The sequence below is a fragment of the Rhipicephalus microplus genome, chromosome 5 (genome assembly GCF_043290135.1).
Source record: "Rhipicephalus microplus isolate Deutch F79 chromosome 5, USDA_Rmic, whole genome shotgun sequence".
Classification (NCBI taxonomy): domain Eukaryota; kingdom Metazoa; phylum Arthropoda; class Arachnida; order Ixodida; family Ixodidae; genus Rhipicephalus; species Rhipicephalus microplus.
In genome coordinates, this window is record NC_134704.1 from 130,986,859 (window position 1) to 131,012,280 (window position 25,422).

Genomic DNA, 25,422 nt, shown 5'->3' on the forward strand with positions numbered 1-25,422 from the left:
ATGTTCTTACATGGCATGCATCTCATAAGTATTCTGTTTGCACCAGTGATGAGCCGTCATCATCCATCCACGTCACATATACCGAATTTGGTGTTTGTGAAGCAAGCGAAACGACCACGAGTGCATCATGAACATGGCATGTAGTTATGTTCTTACAGGACATGTGATGATTTCCACGTGAGGGCTTGTCACTCAAGTTCGCCATGCTGTCTTGTCTTAGTATGCCAGTTCTGCGATATATCACGTGACCTAAACCACCACAGAATCAGCAAGGTTGGGACATGTAACTCATGACATTCATGACATGCATATGATTTTCATGTTGTGACTAGTCGGTTATGTTCGTCATACAATCATGTTGTGCCACATCAAATTAGGTATGGATTCCATTATCCAAAAGGCCAGGAGAGCTAGAAGTCATAGGCGGCTAGATAGATAGATAGATAGATAGATAGATAGATAGATAGATAGATAGATAGATAGATAGATAGATAGATAGATAGATAGATAGATAGATAGATAGATAGATAGATAGATAGATAGATAGATAGATAGATAGATAGATAGATAGATAGATAGATAGATAGATAGATAGATAGATAGATACGGTCAAACTCACCGAGGTTTGCTAAGAAATGTGTGTCATTTAAAATTAGTAGGAGAGGGTAAGATCATTCGACCAATATCATTTGACGAATACAGTAATCGTGATAATACTCTTGTTTTTCTTGGCAATGTTGCACAAACGCAAACAACTCGTTATCTAAACATCTGCAACTTTCAACATATGCCTGTGCGTGCGACATTTGCACATATACTTTAGATCATTTGATAAGAGGTCGCTCAGTAAAAAGTTACAACATGGTTACCTTCACTTCACATGTTTCGCATAACAGCGATTACCAAGGTACGTGAAACTTGCCACTTTTTGAGTGGTGATTCATGTATGTCATATGCGTGAAAATTTATGGTGAGCCATTTTTTAGACTGATATATCTATGTTTGACACGCGTTTTCTTTTCTTTTTTTCCAGGCTGTTAAGGAATCCATGACCACTCCGTACCACCAGTACATCTTGACCTCAATGGTAAGTATCCAAACACGAGATATTTGATTAGGCGCAATTCCTCTCGAAACATATTTGACATAAGACAGAGTAGCATTCCGTTCTTAATATACACATGTCTAAAAGATCCACGTCAATATAAAAGCTAATGCTTCATGCATAGATCTAAAGGCCAGACTGAAGAAAATGAAACTATACATGTAATTCGTTAACGTGTTCAGTATTTTTGGGCTCTTTTCACGCATAGAGCAGAACTGTGATATGATGATTGATTTTGTGGACCAATGCGAAAGGTATCAGCTCTGTCTATTACTGCCTACTTTCTCGGAGCAAACAAAACTCCGTTTCTAGGCTTTTGGAAAAGTAATATTTATGGACAAGCGCATCTCGTAACTCTCTCAGGACAAAGAACGACATACCATTGTTAGGAATGGCAGGAAGAAGGGTTCTCTTAGGAGCGCTAGGCTCGCCTCCACTACTCAACTTTCCGCCCTGCCCTCTCAACCTAGAAATATTTGGGAAATAGGTTGGTAAGAAATAGTGTCAAATAGAGGTATAACGGTAGTCATATTGCCGTCATAACGCTTTTTGATATAAACGAATACTTGTACAATGTAATTCTCTTTTAAAAATGCTGGTTTTAACAATATACCGGATATAACGATCAAAAGCTGCTGTACCATCAACATTTGCGCGTTTCTTCAAGGGGAAAAGACCCTCTTACAGCAATCCCCACATGCCAACTTGTTAGTTATAACAATAAGCTCTGGCTGTTTCGTGTCCATGCTGAAGGTAATTGGACATGAAGTTCTCAAAAACATACAATGAAACGAGAAATTCATTCTACAAAGCTGCCTTTCGTGTCCATGCTGAAGGTAATTGGACATGAAGTTCTCAAAAACATACAATGAAACGAGAAATTCATTCTACTGAGCTGCCGCCCACAACCCCCTTTCAACACAGCGCCCCTTATGATTTGCAATACGCTTTTTCGCACAGCGCTCAGCTGGTGCCAAGAAGCTAACTTTCATAAATGTGCTGCGGTGCGGAGCGCAGAGTGGCTGGGGGGGAGGGGGGTAATGCGTTTTCGGACGTGCAACTTGAGTAAATGTTGAGACTTGAAAGACTTTAATTATTAAACGTAGTGCAATATACACGGATAGAAGAGCACGCTTTGTGCTCTTACGTCTGTCGTAGAAGGTCCAAAGACCCATCAGTATGTACGCATGTATAAAAAATGCAAATGCCTGCTTCAGAATCTATTAATACTAATGATGGTGACCAATGTATTCTATAACGAAAAGTGAGGCTCGTCTTTTAGGTCGGTGGATTTTTTTATTTGCTTCTGTTTTTCTCAAATAAAATGTTGTAAAATGATTAGCATACGTATATTTCTTTTTTCGACTTCCACTCTGTTCTCTCTGACAGGGCATTTGTTCTTCGTAGGGAGAACGTCAGGCCGAGTGTTCTTTCAGGCTTCTCAAATGCGGAAGTTATCACACGCGTGGTCGCTTCTGATGTTTGGAAAGAGACGTTCCCTCTGCGCGTCAGTGCCAGTAAAATAAGAACATGGTAAAACGTGGGAACCGTGTAAAAGCTTCGTAAAACTTTTAGCGAGACTACAGCCACTCTTTATGTACGAGAACAGCCTAAACAGCAGGAAACAATAACAGCTTAGAAGCGGCAGTTGTAGATTGTAACTCTCTGCGTGTTCTTTTTTTCTTTTTGTTTTTGTCGTCCGACTACAGGATCTACACACGCTGCACTGGTGGCGACCGCAGAACGATCAGCTTGCGGACACCGGTCCAGTCCGAGGCCTGTCGACCTCACCTTCTCCTTCCACCGGGTCCACGCCGGAATCTGCGACAGCTGGTGTGTATGGATTTCGCCTCCTGGACCCGGACCAGGCGGGCGTGCACGATGTGATCCGGGACTGGAATTTCGGAGAGCTGCTCTTCGGACGACGGGTCGAGCGCTCTACTCTCAGGGTGCGTTTTTGTTTATGGCACTGCCTTGTTTGTAGGGCGGCCCTGTTGCGTTCATACTTGTATCTTCGTGTCAAGCATCTGTGTTTGGGAACAACGGGAGCTGAAACGGGCGTGTGGACGCACTTATTTTCACGGCGTGTTTTCCTTAAAATTTGAGCGCCAGCGGTTGTTCTCAAGCTCAGCTGCTACCATGTTTTCTCGTCAGTTTCTCTGTTTTTTGTACACGATATGAACAAAGTAGTACTTTTTCGTGCTTACAAAATATCATCTGGAGATAGTTGCGAATTTCACTAAATTCCTATGAAGTGGACTTTCGAGCTTTGAAAAGTATTTCCACTAGTTATTTGTGGGAGCTGAAGAAAGCGCCAGTGAAGCGTGTTGTTTAAACAAATCAGAGAAACACTTGACATTTTAAAGAGTAAAGCTATAAAAAAGAGGGAGGGTGGAACTCACAAAGCCCGGCTTTTCCACAAACACTGGGAGGAGGAAGGGTGGGCCCTTTTGCCTGAGCATCGGAAATACATAGAAACACACCTGCTCACCCTCTCCCATCTCGCAGGTACATATGAGCAAGTAACGTAGCACACCTTTCCGTTAGCTAAGGAGGGCTCCGACAAGTCGTTCAGTTGTCATTTTGGCTTCACTGACATGCTTGCTCTTTGGTATTTCATCAATTCCTCACTGTCACTCTATTTCTGTTCGAGAGAGCAGATTTATGGGCTAGTTTGTTCGTTACGTACAGTGAAACCATAAAGCTTAAGAGACGAAGACCAAAAAAGACCACTGGACGTGCGCTACCCACAAATCAATCGTCATTACTGGAAGGTGCTGTTTTTATACCAAGGAAGACAAAAGCAAAACACATATCATGAGTGTAGATCTGCAACGCTGTCATACCAGATTAACTTGGCGCTCAGTGCAATCGAGGAGATGCTGGAAGAGCTGATATCTTCACTAGCAATCCAGCTGGCCTCGATAATATACACACTCAATAAACAGAGGTGGGCAGCCACAGTCGTTGCAGTGCATGGACTCGTGCCCGTCACGGTAACAGTTAAGGTTATTTTTGTGCTCTAAGAGCCTCTCCTTTAGGCATCTGCCTGTCTCCAAGAGAACGGGTAACGATAAACAACATGCACAAGCTGCAAAAGGGCACGGGAGGATACTCTTTTTCAGGTACGTTGACGAGTAGCTTGTGTTGCATGAGTTCGATTGAAATAACACTTTCACCATTGCGATTTTTATGTTCCACGAGTGTCTAGGCAAACTAGACATTATGCATGAATACCTGTTAATAATGTCGTCCAGTTTCTAAATGCGAAGCATTTCTTGGCGAACTTCTGCGACTTTGAGTGCATCTATCTATCTAGCCCCCTACGACTTTTAGCTCTCCTGGTCGTTTCTATAATGGCATCGATACAAAACATGGCATGGCGCAACATGGCTGTATGAAGAACATATTTGACTAGTCATGGCATGAAAATCATGATACGTATGTCATGATTGTCATGAATTACATTTCATGGTCCTGCAGATCTTGCGATGGTTTCGTTCACATGGCATGTTGTAAAACTAGTATGGTATAGCATGATTGCATGGCGAACACAAGTGACAGACCCTAACATGAAAATCATGACATGTGTGTCATGTAACAACATCGCTACATGCCACGCTGATAATGCACTCGAAGCCATTTTGCTAGCGTCACGTATACCAAATTTGGTAGAACAGTACGGGAATACACAACGAAGCTATGTTACTAGTGCAAACATAGTAATATAGAGATGCATTTTATGTAACAAGTAACCGCATGCTAGGCTCATCATGCTCTCATGGCCATTTCGCTAGCTTCACATGTACCAAACTCGGTATTACGCAACACGAACGGACGGCATAGGTAAATGACACATCCAAACATTATAATCATAACATGTGTGTCATGTAACAACATGACTACATGCCACGCTGATGATGCGCTCGCGGCTGCTTCGCTAGCTTCACATATGCCAAATTTGATATTACGTGGCGCCGATGAATGGCGAAGGTATGTGACCGGTGCAAACATGATAATCACGAGATGCGTTTCATGTGAGAACTTGACTACATGCCACAGTCAAGCACCAATGCCATTCGACGTGACGTGGTGCCGGCGTTAATTTCGTCGCGTCACGGCGGCATTGCCACGCCGGGCGCTGCTTTCTTACACTCGCAGACGCGCGCCGCACTACGTTGCTTTGACGCATGCGCGTTTCAGCGCGTCCGGCGTCCCACCGTCACGGAAAGAGGGAGACGCAGTGTTGTCTGGGTAACGCATCGACACGAATTGCCGCATGTCGCATTTCGCGCCGGTTGCCGTCAGGCCGCGCCGATGGACGCTGGTCACGCCTGGCGTCACAATATCGAGTGCTCACGGTTTGCTAACGTAGTGTCGCTGTGCCCAGCATGCGCGAGCGTCAACGCTACATTGGAGTATACTTGGGCTCTTTATCATGCGCTCGTGGCCGTTTTGCTAGCTCCTCATATACCAAATTTGGTGTTACGTGACGTCAATGGATAATGAAAAATATGGCTGCTGCAAACATGATAATCCTGGCACACGTGTCATCTAAGAACATGACAAAATACCACTTTCATAGGATGCTCACGGCCGTTTCGCTATCTCCATATATACTGAATTTGATATCACGTGACGTGAATAGATGACGAAGGTAAATGACACATCCAAAGATGATAATCATGACACGGAAGTCATGTACTGCATTATTTACCTCCACCTCATAGGGTTGTGCTTATTTTATAGTGAGATATCAACATTTCTCATTCGTGCTTCTCATATCATTGATTCCCCCTGTACGTGGGATCTGCTAACTTTTTTTTATAAGAACTGTGATAAGGATACGCGACATGTTTCAGGGGCCAGTCTGATCGATACGAAAAAAAAATCACAGCATATCCACGGAGTGAATTATGATGAGTGGGGCGAAGCGTTCGTCAGCCCGCCCATGCTTCCGTCCGTCCGTTCGTTCTTGCTTCCGTCCGTCCGCGCCACCATCCGTGCATCCGTCCATCTTTCCATGCGTCCATCCGTGAGTCCACCCATTTGTGTGCCTGTCTGTTCGTGCGTCCATCCGTTTGTACGTCCACGAGTCCATATATTGAACACTTGAAGTACCGCCATTTCCCATCTCGCATCCCCTGTGGCAAATACCCGCTCTAGAGCGGGTATGTGCTACCTACCAGTGGCTACGTAATACTTCATACATACAAGGGATGGAAATGCCCATGCCTTAAGGAACTTCGCCCCTAAAAGCCCGAGCTTTATCAGCACCCCATCAATTGCTATGAGCGCAATGGAAACCACGTATCTGAAGCATGTAGACTCACACTTCTGATGCCGTTTTTTCTGTCGTATAAATACTAGTTTCAGAGGTAAAAATTCCTTAAGAATTCTGTACTGGAAATTGACAATTGACCCAGGTCCACAAAGTAATTCCGAGTGACGCGCTGCTGACCGAACGCTGGCAGGGCTCCGCCGCGGTGTTCTAGTGGCTAAGGTACTCGGCTGCTCACCAGCAGGTCGCGGCATCAAATCCCGGCTGCGGCGGCTGCAGTTTTGATGAAGGCAAAAATGCTGAGGCCCATGTGCCCAGATTTGTATGCACGTTAAAGAACCCCAAGGGGTCAAAATTTTTAGAGCCATCCACTACGGCGTCTTTCATAATCAAATGGTTTTGTGACGTTAAATCCGACATATCCACCAATCAATTCGAGCGTTGGCAGGGTGCAGAGGTGAAAATGTAGTTGCAGCGCCTGTGCATGCGCGGTTTTCCTAGGAAGCTGTCGTCGCTCCCAGGGGCATTCAAACAGGGGATGAATACTCCGAAATATTGGACATACCTACGCACATTTTAGCGCTTCACGGGGGTGCTATGCCGATGTGGTATCTAGAACACTGAGTGTGCGAATGCGCTGGCGTTAAAGTACTCGAGCTCATGCATGCGCTTCTATGAACATGGGCTTTTTCGAAAGCGATGGGTTTAACTGGCCCAATATTTGCGGAATGTTACAATCTGGCCACCCACTTTCGCTAGCACAGCAGTAGCAATAATCTAAAAACTGCATGCTATATTTTTACCGTTGAATAAAGCACGTAAAAGTGAATTCAGCACAAAGTAACGAAAAATATTTTAGTCCTATTGATAAGTACAAAAAATTAGTGGAACAAATATTATAGAAAACATGAACTGTTAAAAATTCTGCACAAGGGGAAGAGTGGTGCGACCATCATTAAGATTATATGATTGTGTACAATATGGGCGTGGCAAATTCTCCTTTCCTGTACACGCACATGACACGGCACCTCTATGAAGCATGCTAAATTGTAATACAAAGTAAATAAACGTAAAACAGGCATTAAAAGTAATTAGAGGTTGTGAACACTAACAGGTCACTTAACATTGTTTCGAGGCTCTTTCATGAGACGGGTCGCGCCATATGAATGCAAACTTCGAGTTATTTTCAAGTTCACGGGGTGAAGAGTTTTGTCATCAGGAGGTTATAACTGAGAAATAATTAAGGTTGCGCCACAAACTTTACACGGGCCTTTAGATATTAATCTGCATAGAGGGCACACGGGGTAGGCTGCTCGCCCGGCCACCACTGAATACTTCCAAAAAATAAGTAGAGCACTAATTATTTCTAGAAATGATCGGACAACTACCACAATAACAAATTATTTTTACCACTGGATAAGTGAGCGCACTACTGAGACGCACAAGTAACATACTTTTTACGCAAGCCGACGTCCAGCCAGATACAATAGGGAGCACGGCTTGCTTGATAGGGAGGCTGCACACGCGCAGGCAATGGCGGTATATTTTTGTGGGCGTGCTCCACTTTTCAGTGGCCACGAGCCTGGCGCTCCAAATTATTTTGTCGGCATCGGTACACGTATTGTAGTACAGACTGTAATAGCTGGTTTCCAATGGTACATTCTTTCTTCTCTTTCACTATCTAACGTACGTTCCCTTTGTCTTCAGTGTATTTATTTTTTGCGCTAATGTTGTATATTGTCCGTCATTATTTAGATGACTGGTATGGTTCTGTGGTATAACAATTGCTTGCCACGCAGAAAGCCTTGCCACGCCGAAAGTTCTGGCTAGTATCCATCAGTTTTATTGCTTGTCCGGTTTGAACAACTAATGGCGGCTAGTTACTGCAAATAACCCGTTCAAGCGTGGTTTGCTTACGCAATGACGTGGAAAATGTACAGCCGGCTCTCTTAATATAGCCACTCATAATAGACAATCACAAGGAGTTCAACTAGGGCTGCATCTCCGCTTGAAGCACGACAGGGGCTGCCATTACTTGAGAAAATATGCAGTGCAGAGAAGCGCACTTGCGAATAAAAAAATGGTTCATTGTTAATGATTTTTCGCTCTTGGAGAGTACCGATTATTCACTCTTAGCCAGAGACGCCGACTCCACAATTTACGCGTGTTGAGCTCTTTAATGCTATCATGGAAGTCTTGAAGTTTTAGCATACGTGGTTGTCAGCACACGCTGACTCTTCGCGCCTACCGTTGTCTGCAATTTAGACGAGTCCGTGTTTGCGCTCTCGCACTGAGGCTCTGGATTCACTGCTATTTTTATCTTCGTGTGACAAAGCCGTTGAGGAAGCGCAACGGTTTTTTTGTACCAATTACAGCCACGCTGAGGTGGCTGTTCAATATCAAAATATCGAAATTTTTATTTACATAGGCAAATAGCAAGCTGGATTTGCTTTTTAAGGGATTTCTGACATCTCATAACTTTGCTTATTGCGTCCTAACTAAAAAGAGTATAGTTTATAGTTCTGCAAAGTTCATCGGCACCTACTAGGAAAGGAACTACAGATTGTTTGCAAGTAACAAAGTCAAAAAGAAAGTTGTGAACATGTCTGCTTATGTGTTCTAATCATTTCTTTCTTCTAACCGCCTCTCATTTGCGCAACTTTGTGCATTCTAATGGCAAACTAACTGGCCCTAATTGGCGCTTTCATGAAATATCGCTTTTGCAGACTGAAAACGCCCTGATATACGACGCGGTGTCACTGCTGGCACGCTCCTTCCACGACTTGGACAGTTCTCAGAGCATCGACACTCATCGTCTGTCTTGTTGGGACCCGGATGCTCAAGGACCATGGCCACATGGGCGCGCCTTGGTCAGTTACATGAAAATGGTACGTGGCGCATCCTACAGGTACAATTTAGTGCGTGCTCAGTGTACGTTTACAAAGGTACTACATTTTGTGCAGTAGTTGGCACTCTAATAAGAAGCTGAAAATATTGCCTCACGTACTAACCCTTCATTACTCTACTTCAAACTTTGTATATTTTTGTGTGAATCAACGTTTTGCGATCACATTTTCTCTCCTTACTGCACTATTGTACTTTCATTATCCTGTAAACTTTTTTGTTTTTGCGTAATGTTATTTTTCAGTCAAAAATCTTTTATTCAATATTTATTTACTCAGTTTTTACATGACAATGTTACGCAAGTTTTGGCAGCACAAAATTGTTTTCTTTGTTAAGCATGTTCTTGTGAAAGACTACCACCTGAGTTTCTTGCTTCCAAATCAATTATTAAAAGACTACCATTCCAAACTCGGCGATTTGGTACTTGCTATTAATTGAATACCTGCCACAGAAATTAAAAATTTTATCAAAAGGGCAATGGGAAGGCGATTTCTGTAGTTACACAGGATGATGGTTGTTGAAAAACAGACGGATTCACCAAGCAATCCACTTCAGCCCAGAAAAAAGCCTGGACAATATAAAAACATTCCTGTTTATTATGTCGGTTTGCAGCTAGCATTCTCGATGTTCACGGAGCTAAAGAAATAACTCATGACTACATGCAACTGCCTGCTATGGATCTATAGGGCCAGTTTTGATTGGAGTTGTGGGGCAGTAAACCTAGAAACATGGCTCGGAATAACTTGGTCGTGGTGATGTCTATAAACCCACGCAATCGAAAGTTATGTCATCAAAAATATATTCCGTCTGTCAACAATATCTTGCTACTTTACATTCTCCGAAGTTCCCTGCTCTCGCACCACCGAATTCACAAATCTTTATGGCAGGAAATATCTGTAGAAATACTTTTAATTGCTCCTCAATGATTATCTACTGAACAAATGGACAGAACATTATCCTCGTGAAATGTATGTTCACAATAGGGGCCTGTTTTATGTGAACATGCATGTAGGACTCACTGACTTTGAAAAACAAAGAAGCTTGCTTGAAGAATATTTTAGCTACTCTCAAAAATATTTCCCCGCATATCAAGCAGGGTGCTCAATAAGTGTCGTTCACAACCCAGTCACGACCCATCAATATTGTTATTTATAATAAAAAACAAACAAAAAACGACGTCCAAGAAGACTAAGTTCCCCCAGAAACATTTTATCTGTGTAGAAACTTAGCCGTCCATATTCAGTGTATTAGGAATTAGGGCGCTCAAAAGTTTTTACGTGCTTTGTGACTTCTGAAGTCCACATCTGCTGGCGGTGACCACAGTGACCAGCTCCACGTACTGCAAGCGGATTCGGCCTTTTTATTTGTTTTATGCAACGAGTCGCTTGTGGAATTTTCCAGTCGCTCGTCGCGTTGTCTTTATTGGGGGGGGGGGGGGGGCAAGAATTTATTTTGTTATTCTAAAAATATTTTTATTAATCATCACGTTTACCGTCACTCCGCTTTTAGTTCACTAGTAGCGTGTTTGTAGATGACTTGGAGTAGCTGAGTGTCACAGTCACGCCTACGTGCGGACATTAATCAAGTAAAGATACTCATGCACTGGCAAACGTATACACAGTACCGTGCACTGTTGAAGAAAACACTCTCACGAGAGCCCTCAAATTGCGGGCTTCATACTTGCAAGTAGACGTAGAAACATTGATCATGCATCGCACTCGCCTATAAATTCTGGCTATTTTTGACAGACGCAGTGGAGCCGGCTTACGGACCAACGCCAAAGCACGCTGCAATCGCTCAACATAAAATGTTGTTAGTCGTCTACAACTAGAAACAGTCTTTTCAAACTTTCACAAATACACTTCCTTTACTCACTCTTCCAAATGAGCTGAAGGGTGCATTTTTAATTGAACGGCATCAGCACACTATATGTGCCTGATGATGGGGCATTTCGCACATTTTTCAATGTTCGCGCCCCTTCCACTTCTCAACTGCTCTGCCATCGACTTCAAAACTTTTTTGAAATGTTTACTGACAACTATCTAGCCATGTGTTATTGTCGTAGTGTGTCTAGAGTATTTCTGGATGTTTTAAAAAGTTATTCAATTGGACATATGATTGTAGCCTTGATTCACCACAAACACTTATTGAGACATAGCAGTAGTCGTAAATGGGTGATAATAAGTTAGTGCCATGCCTTTTTAAGTAAATAGAAGATACTTAAGGCAATGCGTAATGTGTTGTATTTTGAGAGTATTTTTCCGCATCCTATGTTTCACCCACAACGGCTTGATTCAAATCACTGCAATGGCAAAAAAATACAGAAATGTTTTGAGGGCAAATGGTGCACTAATATGAACATTCACAATTGTTTACAGTACGACTGGATAGAATTGAGTGCAATGTCTGCAAAGTTTGGCATGGAATGTCCCAACAGTCAACCAGCAGTAGCCATATGCAAATCTGAGCCACTGTGTTTTTGCCACAAAGCGAAATCTGGACATAGTACACACGACAGTTCTCCTATTACAGGAAAACCGTCTGTACGTTCATTCGAACGGACTACCCTAAAGACAATGTTAAAAATTAAATATGTGCTTTCGTTCGTCGTTTCTCATAATATTTTTTGGGGTAAATAAGGAAGGTAAGTTTTTCAATTCCCTTTAATATTTAACATTTTTATATAACTAAGGTATACCCCAAGATTAGATCGTTCACGCAATATCTACTTCTTTCGGGCTTCTTCCCAACTGTCGTGGTGCTTTTCTGAGGTTCATTTTCGGTAATTACTTGCTTTTCCCATCGGTAGCATTCGGCAACACTGGCGGCAAATTACCTCACGCACCGCACACTAACGGATTCAAACCTCAGCCTTTTTTTTTTCTCCGCCATTCAAAAGTTGTCTCTGAAAATTTTATTTTCGCCTGAAGATTCCATAGTATAATTTCAAGGCAGTCAGAATTCTCAGTCAGTGTGAATTTATCTCGCTCGTTACTAGCTCTTACGCAGTCTCAATGCAATAGTTGTGACTTTACGATCTCTTGCCTCTGATGACACTTCGCGGCGATTATTCTTTGTCGTCGTGTCGTCTGTTACGCATAAATCAATAAAATGTTCTTTTCGTGGTGATGTTTGCTTAGGAATCAGTGGTCCGAACATTTGCAGCTCTGCGTAAAACTCTCTAACTTCAAAATTTCCGAGTGAAAATACACCGAACGGGTGAGTTTCTAAAATACATCGTTCCCGCTATCATTACCAGCAAATTAATGTAATTTTTCGTGTATGTCATCATTCAGCACATGCGAAACCTTTCAGTAAGTTATTTATTCTTCGAACAAAGTACAGCAGAGTTCTCATTTTGCCTCCACTCTGAGGTCGTCAGTGCGTTTCCATTACCGACAATGCGATTTGTTATGCTGATCATGCTATTAGTGAGTTCATTCGTTCCCGAGCTTATTCCACCATTAATTCGTTTTTCTGCCTAATGCATATGCTGTTTCACTTTGATATAAAAAATATTTTCTTTGATCCTTGAATCTGCATTTCAACGAGGACAGAAATTGTCCTCAAGACAACTGAATCCATATGATTCATCTCGGTATGCAGCATTTGTCATGTGTTTCATTGTAATTAAACAGGTAATTTTAAGCGGAGCGAGTAAGAAAGAAAAGCTGTTTTGTGCTGTCTTTCTCTTCTGACTCGCAACATGAGCAGTTAGCACTAGCATCGTATACCGTTTCTATGAATTGCTGATTACTGGTTGGACCAATATAAGTGTGCGCGTGTTCGAACGCATACCCAATGAAATTCAAAGAATAATTATGAACAATATAATGCATTTGGAGGTATTGAAGGCTAAGCGATTTTTTCCTTTACGATGCGGTATTTTCACAGAACCTATGTAGGCCTCAGAACGATACGGTATTTACTGCTGAATATCATAGTGAAGAAAATTGAAAATTCAGAAAAAACGATTATCATATTAAGCAAGTGACATTGAGAAACAGGGAGACAGAAAGTGGTATATTCTGGCCACTTGATTTGACTTCTACTTATGTTGGCCGCCATAAATTTTGCCACTTATGACTGCGTGTGTTGATTGACCTTCTTCCCTTAGGTCCAATTCAAAGGTTTGACAGGAGACGTACACTTGGACGATCAAGGAAGAAGAAAGGACTTCGCATTGGATGTGATCAAGCTTCATTCCAACGGCTTTGAGAAGGTGAGTGCATTAGTTCTTACGCGACAGCGTCAAAGAGCTCATCGTTGGTTGTGAGCAAAAAATCTTCATCTTATGCGTGACAAAAAAACACCGATGACGATGCAACTAAAATCAATAAATGAATAAAAGTCCTGGAGCAGAGTGGGGACCGAACCAGGTTTGTTTGGGTCGAAGTGGGGATGGAACCTGGGTTATTTGCGTGGCAATTGAATGTTCTACAACACGGCCACGCTTATGCTTGTGAAAACAGTGAAAATATGTTCCTCTGCTTGGAAACGCAGTGAAAGTAGCTTTGATGATTCACAAACATACGTGTCCTGTATACATGCTTCACAATGCAACATAAAAGCTTGCAGTAACAATGCGTAGTACAAGCGTCCATTGCCGACGGGTGTCAAATATGCGAGTATCTTAATGGCTCCATGGTTGAAAGCCGATATACCACTACGAAAGAAACACATGTTATGCGCCTATTCCCGTAAAGCTTCGTAGTGGGTGCATAGGCATGCAATTTGAAAAGGTTTCATGCACTAAGTGTTTGAAGTATGCACTTAAAACGCTATCTCACTATCACATTCAACTTTTAAAAGCGAAGCTTTAGGGCCCCTGCTTTATTTTTTCAGTTGCCTGTTTTGTGAGCTTTGCAGCTGTTTATGAGCCTTACGATAAGAGTGATAGAATGAAGGTATTTTGTTTAGAACGATTCCTAGTGTTCGTGCATGGCTCAGCATTGCTTCTGCCTAGACTCTGGCTTTCAGCAAAATACTTGTAAACTTTCTCATCCTGTTATGGCTGTGTTGCTTTCATCTCTACTTTTGCCGTATACGATAATTTGTTTACATTTACAAATCAAATATTCAGATAAATAATAAATGTAAAACTTCTTAACAGCCTTCAGCCTATCAATCGGAGTCCCCATTCCCGTGGAAGGTCCAAAGCTGCAAAAAAATTATATGTACAGTTGGTTTGCCTTTCCAACTCTTCGTGCCAAATTAGCCTTGGGTTGCATTGGAACACTGAAGACCCAGGCCAGTAAAAGGGGAAATCGTTCTGGTTAAGACAATTGCAAGAACAAGTGGTCATCTTTGGGTCATGTTTTGTTCCTGAAGCTCCTTGCGCAATATATATACCGAAGTTGGCCTGCAATAAAAACAGGAATATTAAACTGTACACAATCTTCGCGAAAAATATCTACGTGGGGCACATCATACAGTGGGCCGCATACTTTCTGACTGTGCGATTCCATAAATTTTGATGATCGTAATTTGTAAACCGCATTTTTTCAAGAACTATGGCAAACCGTCGCGACGGGGTTTTCTGGAGATTCTGAGGTTATACAAATAAGAAAAAAGTGTCGCACTTTCTGCTTGGCAATTTATACATATTTGTAGGTTTTGCTTTTGAACAATAGAACATGCTATTGAACAAAAACAAATAAAAGTGAGCAATTGAACAAATATAGGACGTTGTTCCTTGAGGTTATATTTTTTTAGGGATTAGGAAAGCTAACTTGTCTTAATGCACAACACGCAAGTCTGAATGATTCCGGGTACTCGGTCATGGTATAAAAATTTTAATATTTTTAGAGCTGTTGGAGTACAGCTCAGGGTGAAGCACAAGCAGAAGATTATCACAGTATTTAGCGAGTGGTAATGTGTTTTGCCCATTTATGGCCTAAACAAAGATAACAAAAAGTCACTAACGACATCATTAATTATTAATTCTTTGAGTGCAACAATGGGAATTGTGCATGTTTCAGCATGAGTGGTACAATTTCAACCGCAGAAAATATAAATATATTATGTAGCATAACATGTGAAGTAATACATGTTGTCGGGCTAGATAGTTATTCGATTTGGAAGACATGCTTATACCGCGTGAAGAAGATAATTTGTACCACGTAAAGAAATATGCTTTTTTGTGCTTGGCATTAAAAACTATTGCTCAGATTTCAACGCGCGGTGCGGTTAGCCTCATTTCTGCTAACTGTAAGGTTGCTGGTGCGATTCATACTTGTCAAAATTTATAAATTTTTTACCTTCACGAAATTCTGTTCGTGAAGGTACTTAAGTGTTTTGTGCTTTCAATGTATTTTTTATGCAGTTTAAATATGTCTTCAAAAGCATAATATTTATTGGTAACTCCCTTATGGCAATGTAAATATCACGGTACTAAATCTTCATTAAAATAATTTTAAAACGTGTATAAGCACTGCATAAGTATACAGTGAAAATTAGTGAAGAAAAGTAGTTATATAGAAACAGAGAAATGATTCGAAATGCAAACAGTTGAGATCTCTTCGTGTGCTAAATAACGACAGAATATTCGGACAAAGATTAGTGGACGCTTCGCGAGCGACTTGTAGAAGTAGGAGTAATTGAACCTTATTTCGAGAACAATGTGACACTTTCGGACTGATGTCATACGTTGCGTTCAAGCGCGATATTATTAGATAAGGAATTTTCTTTGCACTTGCCACCTCCCTTATATGCGTCATGAGTGACTTCGGTTTTCTCCTATACTGTTATGGGAGGCACAGGCATGCCTTTGTACTCGTAATTAAGGTAATTCGTCTTAACAAGAGACGCAATTGCACATTTTGTTCTGACAGCCATTCTTCTTAGTCTGCGTAATCGAACAGAAATAAGGAAAAAAATGCTGACCTCCTGTGCAGCAGGGACCAAGATCTATATATCGCTTTCCGAAAGCTCTAGCCCATTGTATTCTGGCCGATAAGTATTGCAACATGAGACGTTTTATCTCTTTTTATGTTTCATGTATTGTGAGCGAGGTATATATATATATATGTAACAAAGTTAGTGTACCGTAAAACTAGGGAAGTTTTCATCACTATAATCCTTGGTTTGGGCTTACAAATGCATCTTTTCGCAATGTTCCTCTTTACGTAATGTCCACATATCACAGCCCCTCCTAATAGCGGCCTCGAGGGGCTACCTTTGTATTGCCATACAAGACTCTGGTACTTTGTTCTATGAAGTGAGAACCATTGTGACGACACGGCCGTATTTCTTTCAGCAGAATAATAGAGCCATAGTGGCATGGAAGGCAACAAGCTGCACTAACAAAGCCACTCTTGGCTACTGCGAATGAAAGCTGTCGACACTCAGGTGTACTATAGCGAGTTTTATAAGCTCGAACACCAAACTGGTTTAATATATGGTTACTAATTATGTTCTGATGGGACGTATTTGCCAGAGACACGGTTTAGCTTCAGTGGTTAGTGCCATGAAAACGTTCGCGTTTGTCAAATGCGTTTAGCCGCAATGCCCTTCAACCCTTACAGATGCCACCTCATGAGAACAGTCTTTAAATAAGTAAAAAATACACAAGAATATTTGAAGGTAATCGGAACTCTATTGTAACAAAAGTAATCCTATAGTACATTGATTTGTGAGATTTATCGTAATTATTCTGAATCGAGTTTTAAAAAATACAGCACATCTACGAGGTGAATGATGACGAGTGGGGTGAAACGAACAAACGCATGGACAGACGGATGCACCGGCGGGTCCACTATCAGGCGGAAGAACGCACGGAAGCACGGACGGACTGATGGACACTTTGCCTTACTCATCATCATTCATTCCGTGCATATGCTGTGACCCCTGGCAACGCCGGTGACAGCTGGGTAAGGTACGCACCAAGGAGGTTATAGTATAAACTCACTGGTACGCACACACTAGTGGGAAGCATGGCGTGACGGCATCCCACCCGTAGGCGCCATCACGTGGCAAGCAGTGGCACACTGTCCACACTGTCGGTACCGCGATATTCTCGAGGCGTGCGCAGTAAAGCCCCTAGTTCTAGGGGCCTTAGTGTGCAGCGCGCACACCCACCGCCTCACGGCTGGTTCTCGCCGACAGATGGAGAGAGGTGGGGTGGTTGAGATCATGACCACGTGAGGAGTGGGCTTGAGAGTTGCGATTGGTGAAGAGGGTGAAGTGAGAGCGTTGGCATTTCGCGAGTACGCGGCAAGCAAGAGAGAGAGACGTCTCCGTGCACTCTTAGGAGGGCGTGAGCCAGTCGGCACTGCTTCAACACCTGCGGCAAGGGGAGCGGTGTGGACGGAGGGACAGAGTTACACAGGCTAGTCAAAGAGCTGCTTCTCTTCTAATAAATATCTGTTTATCTCAAAGTCATGTTGTGTCTTCGCCTAAATAGAATCAAATCTTATGCTTGGAATAAAGCATCCAATCGTTCTTGGTCCTGTTCAATTCTCACAAATACAAATGATGCTTTTGGCGGGGCTCGCAGAAAGTTGGGTGATGAATGACTCGTAGAATACAGTACGCGACCACGCACGCTGCTAATTCAGTTAAGAGAAGACATATGTATTGCGCAGAAAGTTCAATTCATCCAAACCTGATTTTATATTGTTCCTTCTTAGCCACCAGTTGACACAACCAGGAAGAACAATCGGTGTACACAACTGTGCTCAGAGCATCTCAAAGGAAAGGTAATTACAGTGTCCCAGCTTATATTGATGGCGATAGTGCTTCGGAATTCTGTCCTAAGTTGAACACTCCTTTAAAGCGCGGGAATCTCATAGTGATCTCTGCACCATTTTTTTTTCGCACGTTTAATCGCTTACTAAGCGTTCGATTGCGGTGAGAGTGTTTTTTTTTACTGTGAAACCACACTTTACCAATATGCGAAAATTTATTTTTCTACATAGTGTCCCTTTAAGCACGCCCTTACAGAGAACACTATTACTTTCTGAAAATTACCTTCAGCTGTGCGCAAAACTGTGTATTTTTCTCCGCTAGAGCGTTATCTTTTGTCACTTAAAATAAGCAATGCACATACACATGTACGAACAAAGCGTAATCTATACGAGTGCGTGCGCGTGTCTGTGGCGTGCCTGCGTGTGTGATTGTGTGCTAATGTGTATTCAAACGGGGGTGTTTTACTGGCAGTGGTCGGCACAACAGCCAATGGGCACGCTTCCAAAGGAGATAACTATAAAAGCATGGGCAGCAATCACAATTGTACTCTTCCCCTTCTCTCTTATGCAAGCCCTCTTTTCCGCTGCTATAATTATCATCTATACATATACCACACTTTCTTCAGTATTAGCTGCCCACAAGTGCACTCCTGGATACACACCTCATTTAGTAGAGCTATCCGGAAAGTGACCCTAATTGCGTGTTTCGATTTCCTTTTATCAAAAGTCCGATTGTCAGTGGGACAGCAAGTTCGCCCAGCCCAGCCCATCATAATCGGCCAGTAGGTTTTAGGTCTATTTGTATAGTTCGTGTTACTGGAGAATCATTACCGCCGTTTACTTCGACGCGTTACTTGGGAAGAGTGCAATGATTCTTTTTTTATAAATTTGGAGCATTTTGTGGTCGCACCTACTCGAAAATCTGGTGTTGGCAGTGTCGTCTCCATCCACACTGTGTACGCTCACGCCTCGCGTCTCGTTCAACAAGATCGCGTCCAACGCCAACTGTTGCTACCATTCCCCCCCCCCCCTCTCCCGCCTGATAAGGCAGACGAAGTACTAGTTAAAACCGGCTGCTCACGCTACACAACCATATACTAGCCACACTGTATATGTATGAGCTAGATAGCGCTTTTAGAATTAAGTCGATGGTATTTACTTTACTTTCACGTGGCCTTCAACCAGTAGTTGGGACAACCCAATGTCAGGGTCTCACCACTCGTTCAAGGCAACGCTTCTCCTACGTTCAATAAGTACGAATATTAAAGACGCAATGACAATTAAGCATTCCCGAACCATACTCAATTACGCAACATTCACGTGATACCCCCCCCCCCCCTGGCGACGCATTTACTCGAGTTCCTCCCGTGGGAAGGTGTGGGCAGTTTTTTTTTTATTATTCTTAGTTTTCTATACAGCGCTTCACTGTCCTGTAGGGCATAACTTACTTTTTTTCTGTCATGCTGACAATGAGTATCCTCTTCTTAATTACGGCAACTTTCAGCGGGAGGTAATGGAACCGATGTAACTGCATCTAAGCTGCTCATTATAAAGCTATCAAAAAATGAACTAAACACATCCTTTTACAGCAGGGCAGAAACGAAAGGTAGATGAATGAACTTTTTAATGCTTCGAGGATATCTCACCTCACACTTTGGAGAGCCTCTGACCGGTGGAGAAAAAATGATTAAGTGTTTGACAATAAGCCTTTTTGACAGTTGCTGAATAATGGAGCTTCTTTGCGATAAGGTTAAAAAGAAAAGATAGAAAAACAAAAAGAACCACAGTACACTTTAAGGAGCACTAACATAGCTGGAAACAATGTCTTTACAAATGCGTTGAATATATAGCTCATTCGTTGCGTTTTTCGCTCCTTTTTTTATGAGCGGGAGGGTGGGGGTGGCTAGTAATGATACTGACTTTTTGGATTAAGTAGGAGCTACGAGAAGTATGCAAGGAAATACACATTCATGACATAAAAAGTGAATTTGCAAATGACACAATATATAGGACGGAGTGGACTGGTGGAACATTGGAGAGGCCTTTTCTCTGCAGTGAGTGTAGTTAGGCTGCTGCTGAGGATGATGTTACTGGCTGTATGGTTGCAGAAAATGTGGGGGCCGGGGTTCATTGAACGCTGAAAATACCTTGAGAATGGTCTGAACAATCAAGCTTAGGCCATTGAGTCGCAAATAAAAAATAAGAATGTTCTGCAGAAGAAATAGAACGAGCTGCAAGGTTTAAGAGACAAGAGGGAGAGTATGACCAGGGAAAATAGCCATATGTGGCACTGCGTTCACTGTGTTGCACACCAACTATTGTTACCTGACATAGAAACGGCACGAAAGCAAGTCCTGTGGTCGCCCAGGCGAAAACATCTCACAAACAATGCCATTCGTTCTACAACGTGTTTTTGTAGGCCCAGATAATTTAGATATAGGTCGTTTCTGAGTGAGTGAACTCGAGTGTGTGTATAGAACGACTAGATTTTTTTATACCTTTTCTTTCCACCTGTGTCTCAAAATCACTGCGGCAATGAAAGCGGAAACTCTGTCCAGAAACAGCTGCAGGCAGATAGAGTGAGAACGTATCTGTGAAAACAAAGCTTCAAAGCAATGGCCATAGTTTTCATGGACAGGACTATTAGCTATATAAAGCCCTTGCATGCAGTGCTGCATTCTTGGTGTCGCTCACCCAATGTGACCTTGGTTTAGTTAATAATGTTATTATGAACATTGATAATCGCAACCTTGTGTGATTGTACTTTTTAATAAAAGCTTTCAGTGTCTCGTTACCACAGTGTCTTTCTTTAGCCTTCAATGTAGTTGCGTGTTTTTAAAAACCTATACCCACATCCTGGGTATTCTGGAAGCGCTGCGTTCTGAGAGTCTCGATTCGTGCAGCGAAGGCGAACGAGTGCATCGAGGCACGCTGGAGTTACTGTATATGCCACCTTTAGGTAGCAGAGTGGCGCATAGGTCCGCCATCTTGCCGGCGGATACGTCCATGTCATGCAAAAAAAACAAATGGTAGCATATCCACGGAGTAAATGATGGGGAGTGGGGCGAAGCATTCGTCTCTCCATTCGTTCTTGCTTCCGCCCGTTCCTGCGTATGTCTGTGTAACCGTCCATGCGTCCATCCGCTCGTCCGTGCGTGCGTCTGTTCATGTGTTCATCCCTCCGTTCTTCCATGCATCCGTCCCTGCGTCCGTTCATGCGTCCATCCATGCATCTGTCTGTGTATCCATTCGTCCATCTATTCAACACTCCAAGTACCACCATCTAGTATATTTTCATCATATATTCTCCATATAGAAGCACCACCATCCAGCGGACATTTCAAGGACTAAACGGGAGGTGGCACATGCACACTTTCTTACGGCTTGCGCTTCGGGTTTACTTCCCACCTTTAACCACCTCAAGTTCATGGTATATACTAGTTCACTGTATTCATGGCTATGCGGCCCAACGCTCCCTAAACCTTTCTAAAACCAAGGAGGTTACACCCAGCGAGTATAACGTAGCAACCCTTTCTTGTCAGATCGTGCTCAATGTACATGCCAATAACTGCTAATGGGGATCGCAGCGTGCGCGTTACCTAAAGGCCGAATGCTCCTGTCTCTCATTCCCCCTTAGCAGCCATTAACATGTGCATTGAGCACTATCTCTTATTGTTCAACAACGCACAGAAGAAATCTCTCACCGGAGCAACCTTGGAGGTCAAAATCGTAAGGACCGCTATTTCGGGTATGTGCCACTGGTGGTCTCGTTCTATGAGGGACGCACAAGCCACGCCATTTTTTTCTAAACAAGGAATGGTATGAAGCCTTTGTGTTCTGTACATGCTGTAAATAAACTTTTTCTAAACAAGGAGCTTCGCCCCTAAAAGCCACCCCTTCTGTCAGCAGAGCTCGTTCACACGGTCCAGTTCCCCGGCGGCATCTCGGCGTCCGTACAAGAAACACCACACGAGCCCAGAGCGCGTCCGCTCACTCTGTTTCCACGTGGCGTTGATTCGACGAATATTAAAAAAAAAAACAAAATTATGCTCGTGAGCCGGAAACGCGTAGCAAGGCATCGCCAGACTCAGGAGAGCGAGCCGAGGCACTAGTGGCGTCGGACGCATCCGGCTGTCACCAGAACCCGCGTCGCCATAAAGTTCACTTTTCCAAAAATTGACCTTTTTACTCACGTGAACGCGCTGGGCGAATGGGGGCGCGAGCGGCGAGTTCTTTCAATGTCGCAACTATGCTACCTAAAGGTAGTATATAGACTAATTCTAAGACACGTTATACACGAGCGCTATCTGGCAATTATCTTCGAAAACGAAGGAACACGTGCGCGCCCACGGAAAAAGATGCGTGCCTGTCTCGGAGGCGCTAAGGTGTAGAACGCAAAGCGAAGAGCAGGAGCAATTATCACGCCGTCTTAGCAAAGCGTTGGAAGCACTTGCCTTTTTTAACATCGCGTTGCACTATCAGCGCAGTGTGATAAACGCTACGGTCCTTAGAATTACTGGTGTGCCTTCACTAGTATGAAATCACATATACAAAATAATTACGTGTTATGGTGCCTCAGGTATGAACAATAGGTGTTTTTTAATTGACAATCGCACGGGTATGAATGCTGGAACTTGAGCAAAATTGGTGTGCGCTGCAGATGGGGTTGGCAGTTTGGTGTATCGCTTGTTGCCGTTTAAAATATCGTTACGGCGGATAAACGGACAAATGTACAGACAGACAGACAGACCAAAATTTTTGCGTTGAAGTATTCCAAGGAAGACTATCGTCTTTAAAATAAAGCGAATACGTGCTTTCCACAGGGGTATGCCGTTGGTCCCCAACCTTCTGTCGGGCAAAGCTAGAATGTACGGGATTTTAGGAATAAAATATAAATGATGCTCGCACACCATGACTGTCAAAACATTTAGGAATCACGGGACAGGTTCCGCAGAGTAAAGGTGTGCGCCATACTAGACACGTCTCCCTTGGGAGAACAGGTGAGGTGGCCGCCCCCTTCTATGCGCACGCCTGTGGTAGTTATTCGAATTATTCCCGCTCTCAATTGTCATACAATACGATGTCGTAGACTGCCTATGTGTTTTCAATGCAGCAACCCCTAACCTTTATTATCTATGTGCCATGTTGTTGTCTTCATGTCATCCTGTGAGACTTTTGCCCACTTATTTCAAGTTTTCAGTCGTACAGGAACGTGTCACAGAACAAATAAAGACACTGGCTTGAGAAATCTCTCGGTAGGAACGTAGGCTGGCGTATCTAGAGTCACAATTCGAGAAAGCGGCGTCAAACATGATCTTCTGTACCTGAAGAAAAATGTAGCTAAGCCCCTCCCCCTTTCCCACATGGTTACGCCCCTGGTATAGAAGGTCGTTGTTGACTATAAATTTATATACCAGAAAAAATGTACATGTACAAAAACCCCCCCTCCGAAATAACAAAGAGAAAAAGAACACGTGGAATGATGTGATTGTACAATAGGTATATGTACGTATACAAAGTGTATATGAATTTTTACGTACTACATAATGAGGCATATATGAAAACACACACACACACACATATATATATATATATATGTATGTGTATTATTGTTTAAGTAAGCGTACATATTTATAAAGAGAATCTCTGGGGCTGGTACGGGTAAAGACGAAAAAAGTGTAAAAAGTTAAAAAGAATGGAAGCAAGAGTGAACTCAAGAAATCTGGAGGCCCAAGTCAGTTGATGCCAGCCCAAACGACGCTACACAAGAAAGTGGACCGATGGACGTGCAGGGATAAGACAATGATGGAGGCATCAGTAGGAGAGATGAAAGATTTGAACCAAGAAAAAAAAAACGACCGAAACGAAATTATATTTGTAAGCCAAGAGCTTCACAGTCAAGACCGAGTGCGCATAATCATTTCTGCGTTGTGTTATAGGGTTCTGTACGCTATTTGGAGGAGTTTCTCGCTCGTTCCTTTTGAGGTGAGTGGCAACGGTGGTGGTGTTCTCTGCTTTATTTTTCTCTCTATTTTATTCAGAAGAGCCATTGAAGAGCTGACATTTCCCACAATTTTTAATTTTTGGTAGCCTGCAATACTTCAGTGCAGCTACTTCAGTGCAGCTACTAAGTTTCGGGTCACCACTTCGTTAACCAAAAGTCTTTCCGACTTTTTTCCACGTTAAAACTGATTTAGGAGCACGAACGCTTGCCCGCACGCAGCTACACAAACACACACCGCGAAGGAGAACGGCTGGACAAAGCAGAACTGCTGACTGTCCTGATTGTAAAAACGTGCGATCCACGCACTCTGGTGCAACAAACACGTATTTATACATCAAAAAAAGATTTACTCATAAAAGCTCAGTATATAGGCTTTTTGTAGGTCTAATATTATAATACTGGTGATGCAGTCAAAAAGCTGCGTTTCTTCTTGACAGCTTCCGTGAATTCTCCTCGCTCTGTTTTCGTAGCAGTGTGTAGTACTGTAATCACTAAGGCAGAAACTCAACTTTTTTTTTTAGTGTAGCGACAAGCTCATGCTACGAGAAATGAGCTACATCATTACACATTGCACACGTCTTGCTCAGACTGAGGGTTTCCCAATTTCAGTTGCTGTGCTAGCTGTACAAAGCACCAAATATTGCTACTGCATCTCCAGGTGGACGCGTAGGTGTCGTATATTAGCGCCGTTGTGCGCTAGTCGTAATGCCCACAGTGCCAGTCGTGGCGAATATCAAGAAGAATGGAAAGGCGTCATCGGTATTAAAGGATCGTTTTCAGAAGAAGCGGTCGAATGCCGGCGACACTGGAGCGGAATTAATTGGCTGGGATATGGCATGATGGGAAGTGGACGTGCAGAGACGAGAAAGTGATCCAAACACTACGAAGACTGCGGTAAGACATTGATACGAGGCTTAAGAAGTGAAGGACGGAGCTCGCGCCTCTTTTACTGGTGTGTTAATGACGTTTTTTTCTATCACTCACTGAGGCAATCTGTCCATGTGGCTCGTGCAGATTGACAGTCATTTTATGTACTGCGTAGTTGTATTGGTAGCATTTATTAACAATAATAATAATATTATTAATAATAATATTAATGATATTTATAATATATTAATAATATTAATAATAATAATAATAATAATAATAATAATAATAATAATAATAATAATCGTTGATGGGGTTCGACGCTTTAAAATCGTGTTATGAGTACAAGAGACACCATAACGGAAGGCTGCGGAGATTTTGATCCTCTGGTGTTCTTTAACGTGCACCTAAATCTAAGCACACAGACCAGAATTTTTGCCTGCACCGAAACTGTCAGCGCTGATTCCACCCCGCAACTTTCGGGTTAAGAGTCGAGTGCCGCAACCACAAGACCAACGTTGTGGGTGCTCTAACATTTATGTTGAAGTGTTGTAGTTGAATCCACTAAATTTTT

At 42.7% G+C, this 25,422-nt stretch overlaps 1 protein-coding gene across 1 annotated transcript in view; it reads left to right on the forward strand.

Moving 5' to 3' along the window:
- The window catches only part of LOC142817573 (glutamate receptor ionotropic, kainate 3-like), a 217,346-nt gene that overhangs the window by 133,285 nt on the left and 58,639 nt on the right, over positions 1-25,422 (forward strand). The window contains exons 4-7 of the mRNA XM_075894616.1: positions 1,034-1,087; positions 2,815-3,054; positions 9,113-9,274; positions 13,408-13,512. Coding sequence (XP_075750731.1) covers positions 1,034-1,087; positions 2,815-3,054; positions 9,113-9,274; positions 13,408-13,512 — 561 coding nt within the window. The remainder of the gene's footprint in view (positions 1-1,033; positions 1,088-2,814; positions 3,055-9,112; positions 9,275-13,407; positions 13,513-25,422) is intronic.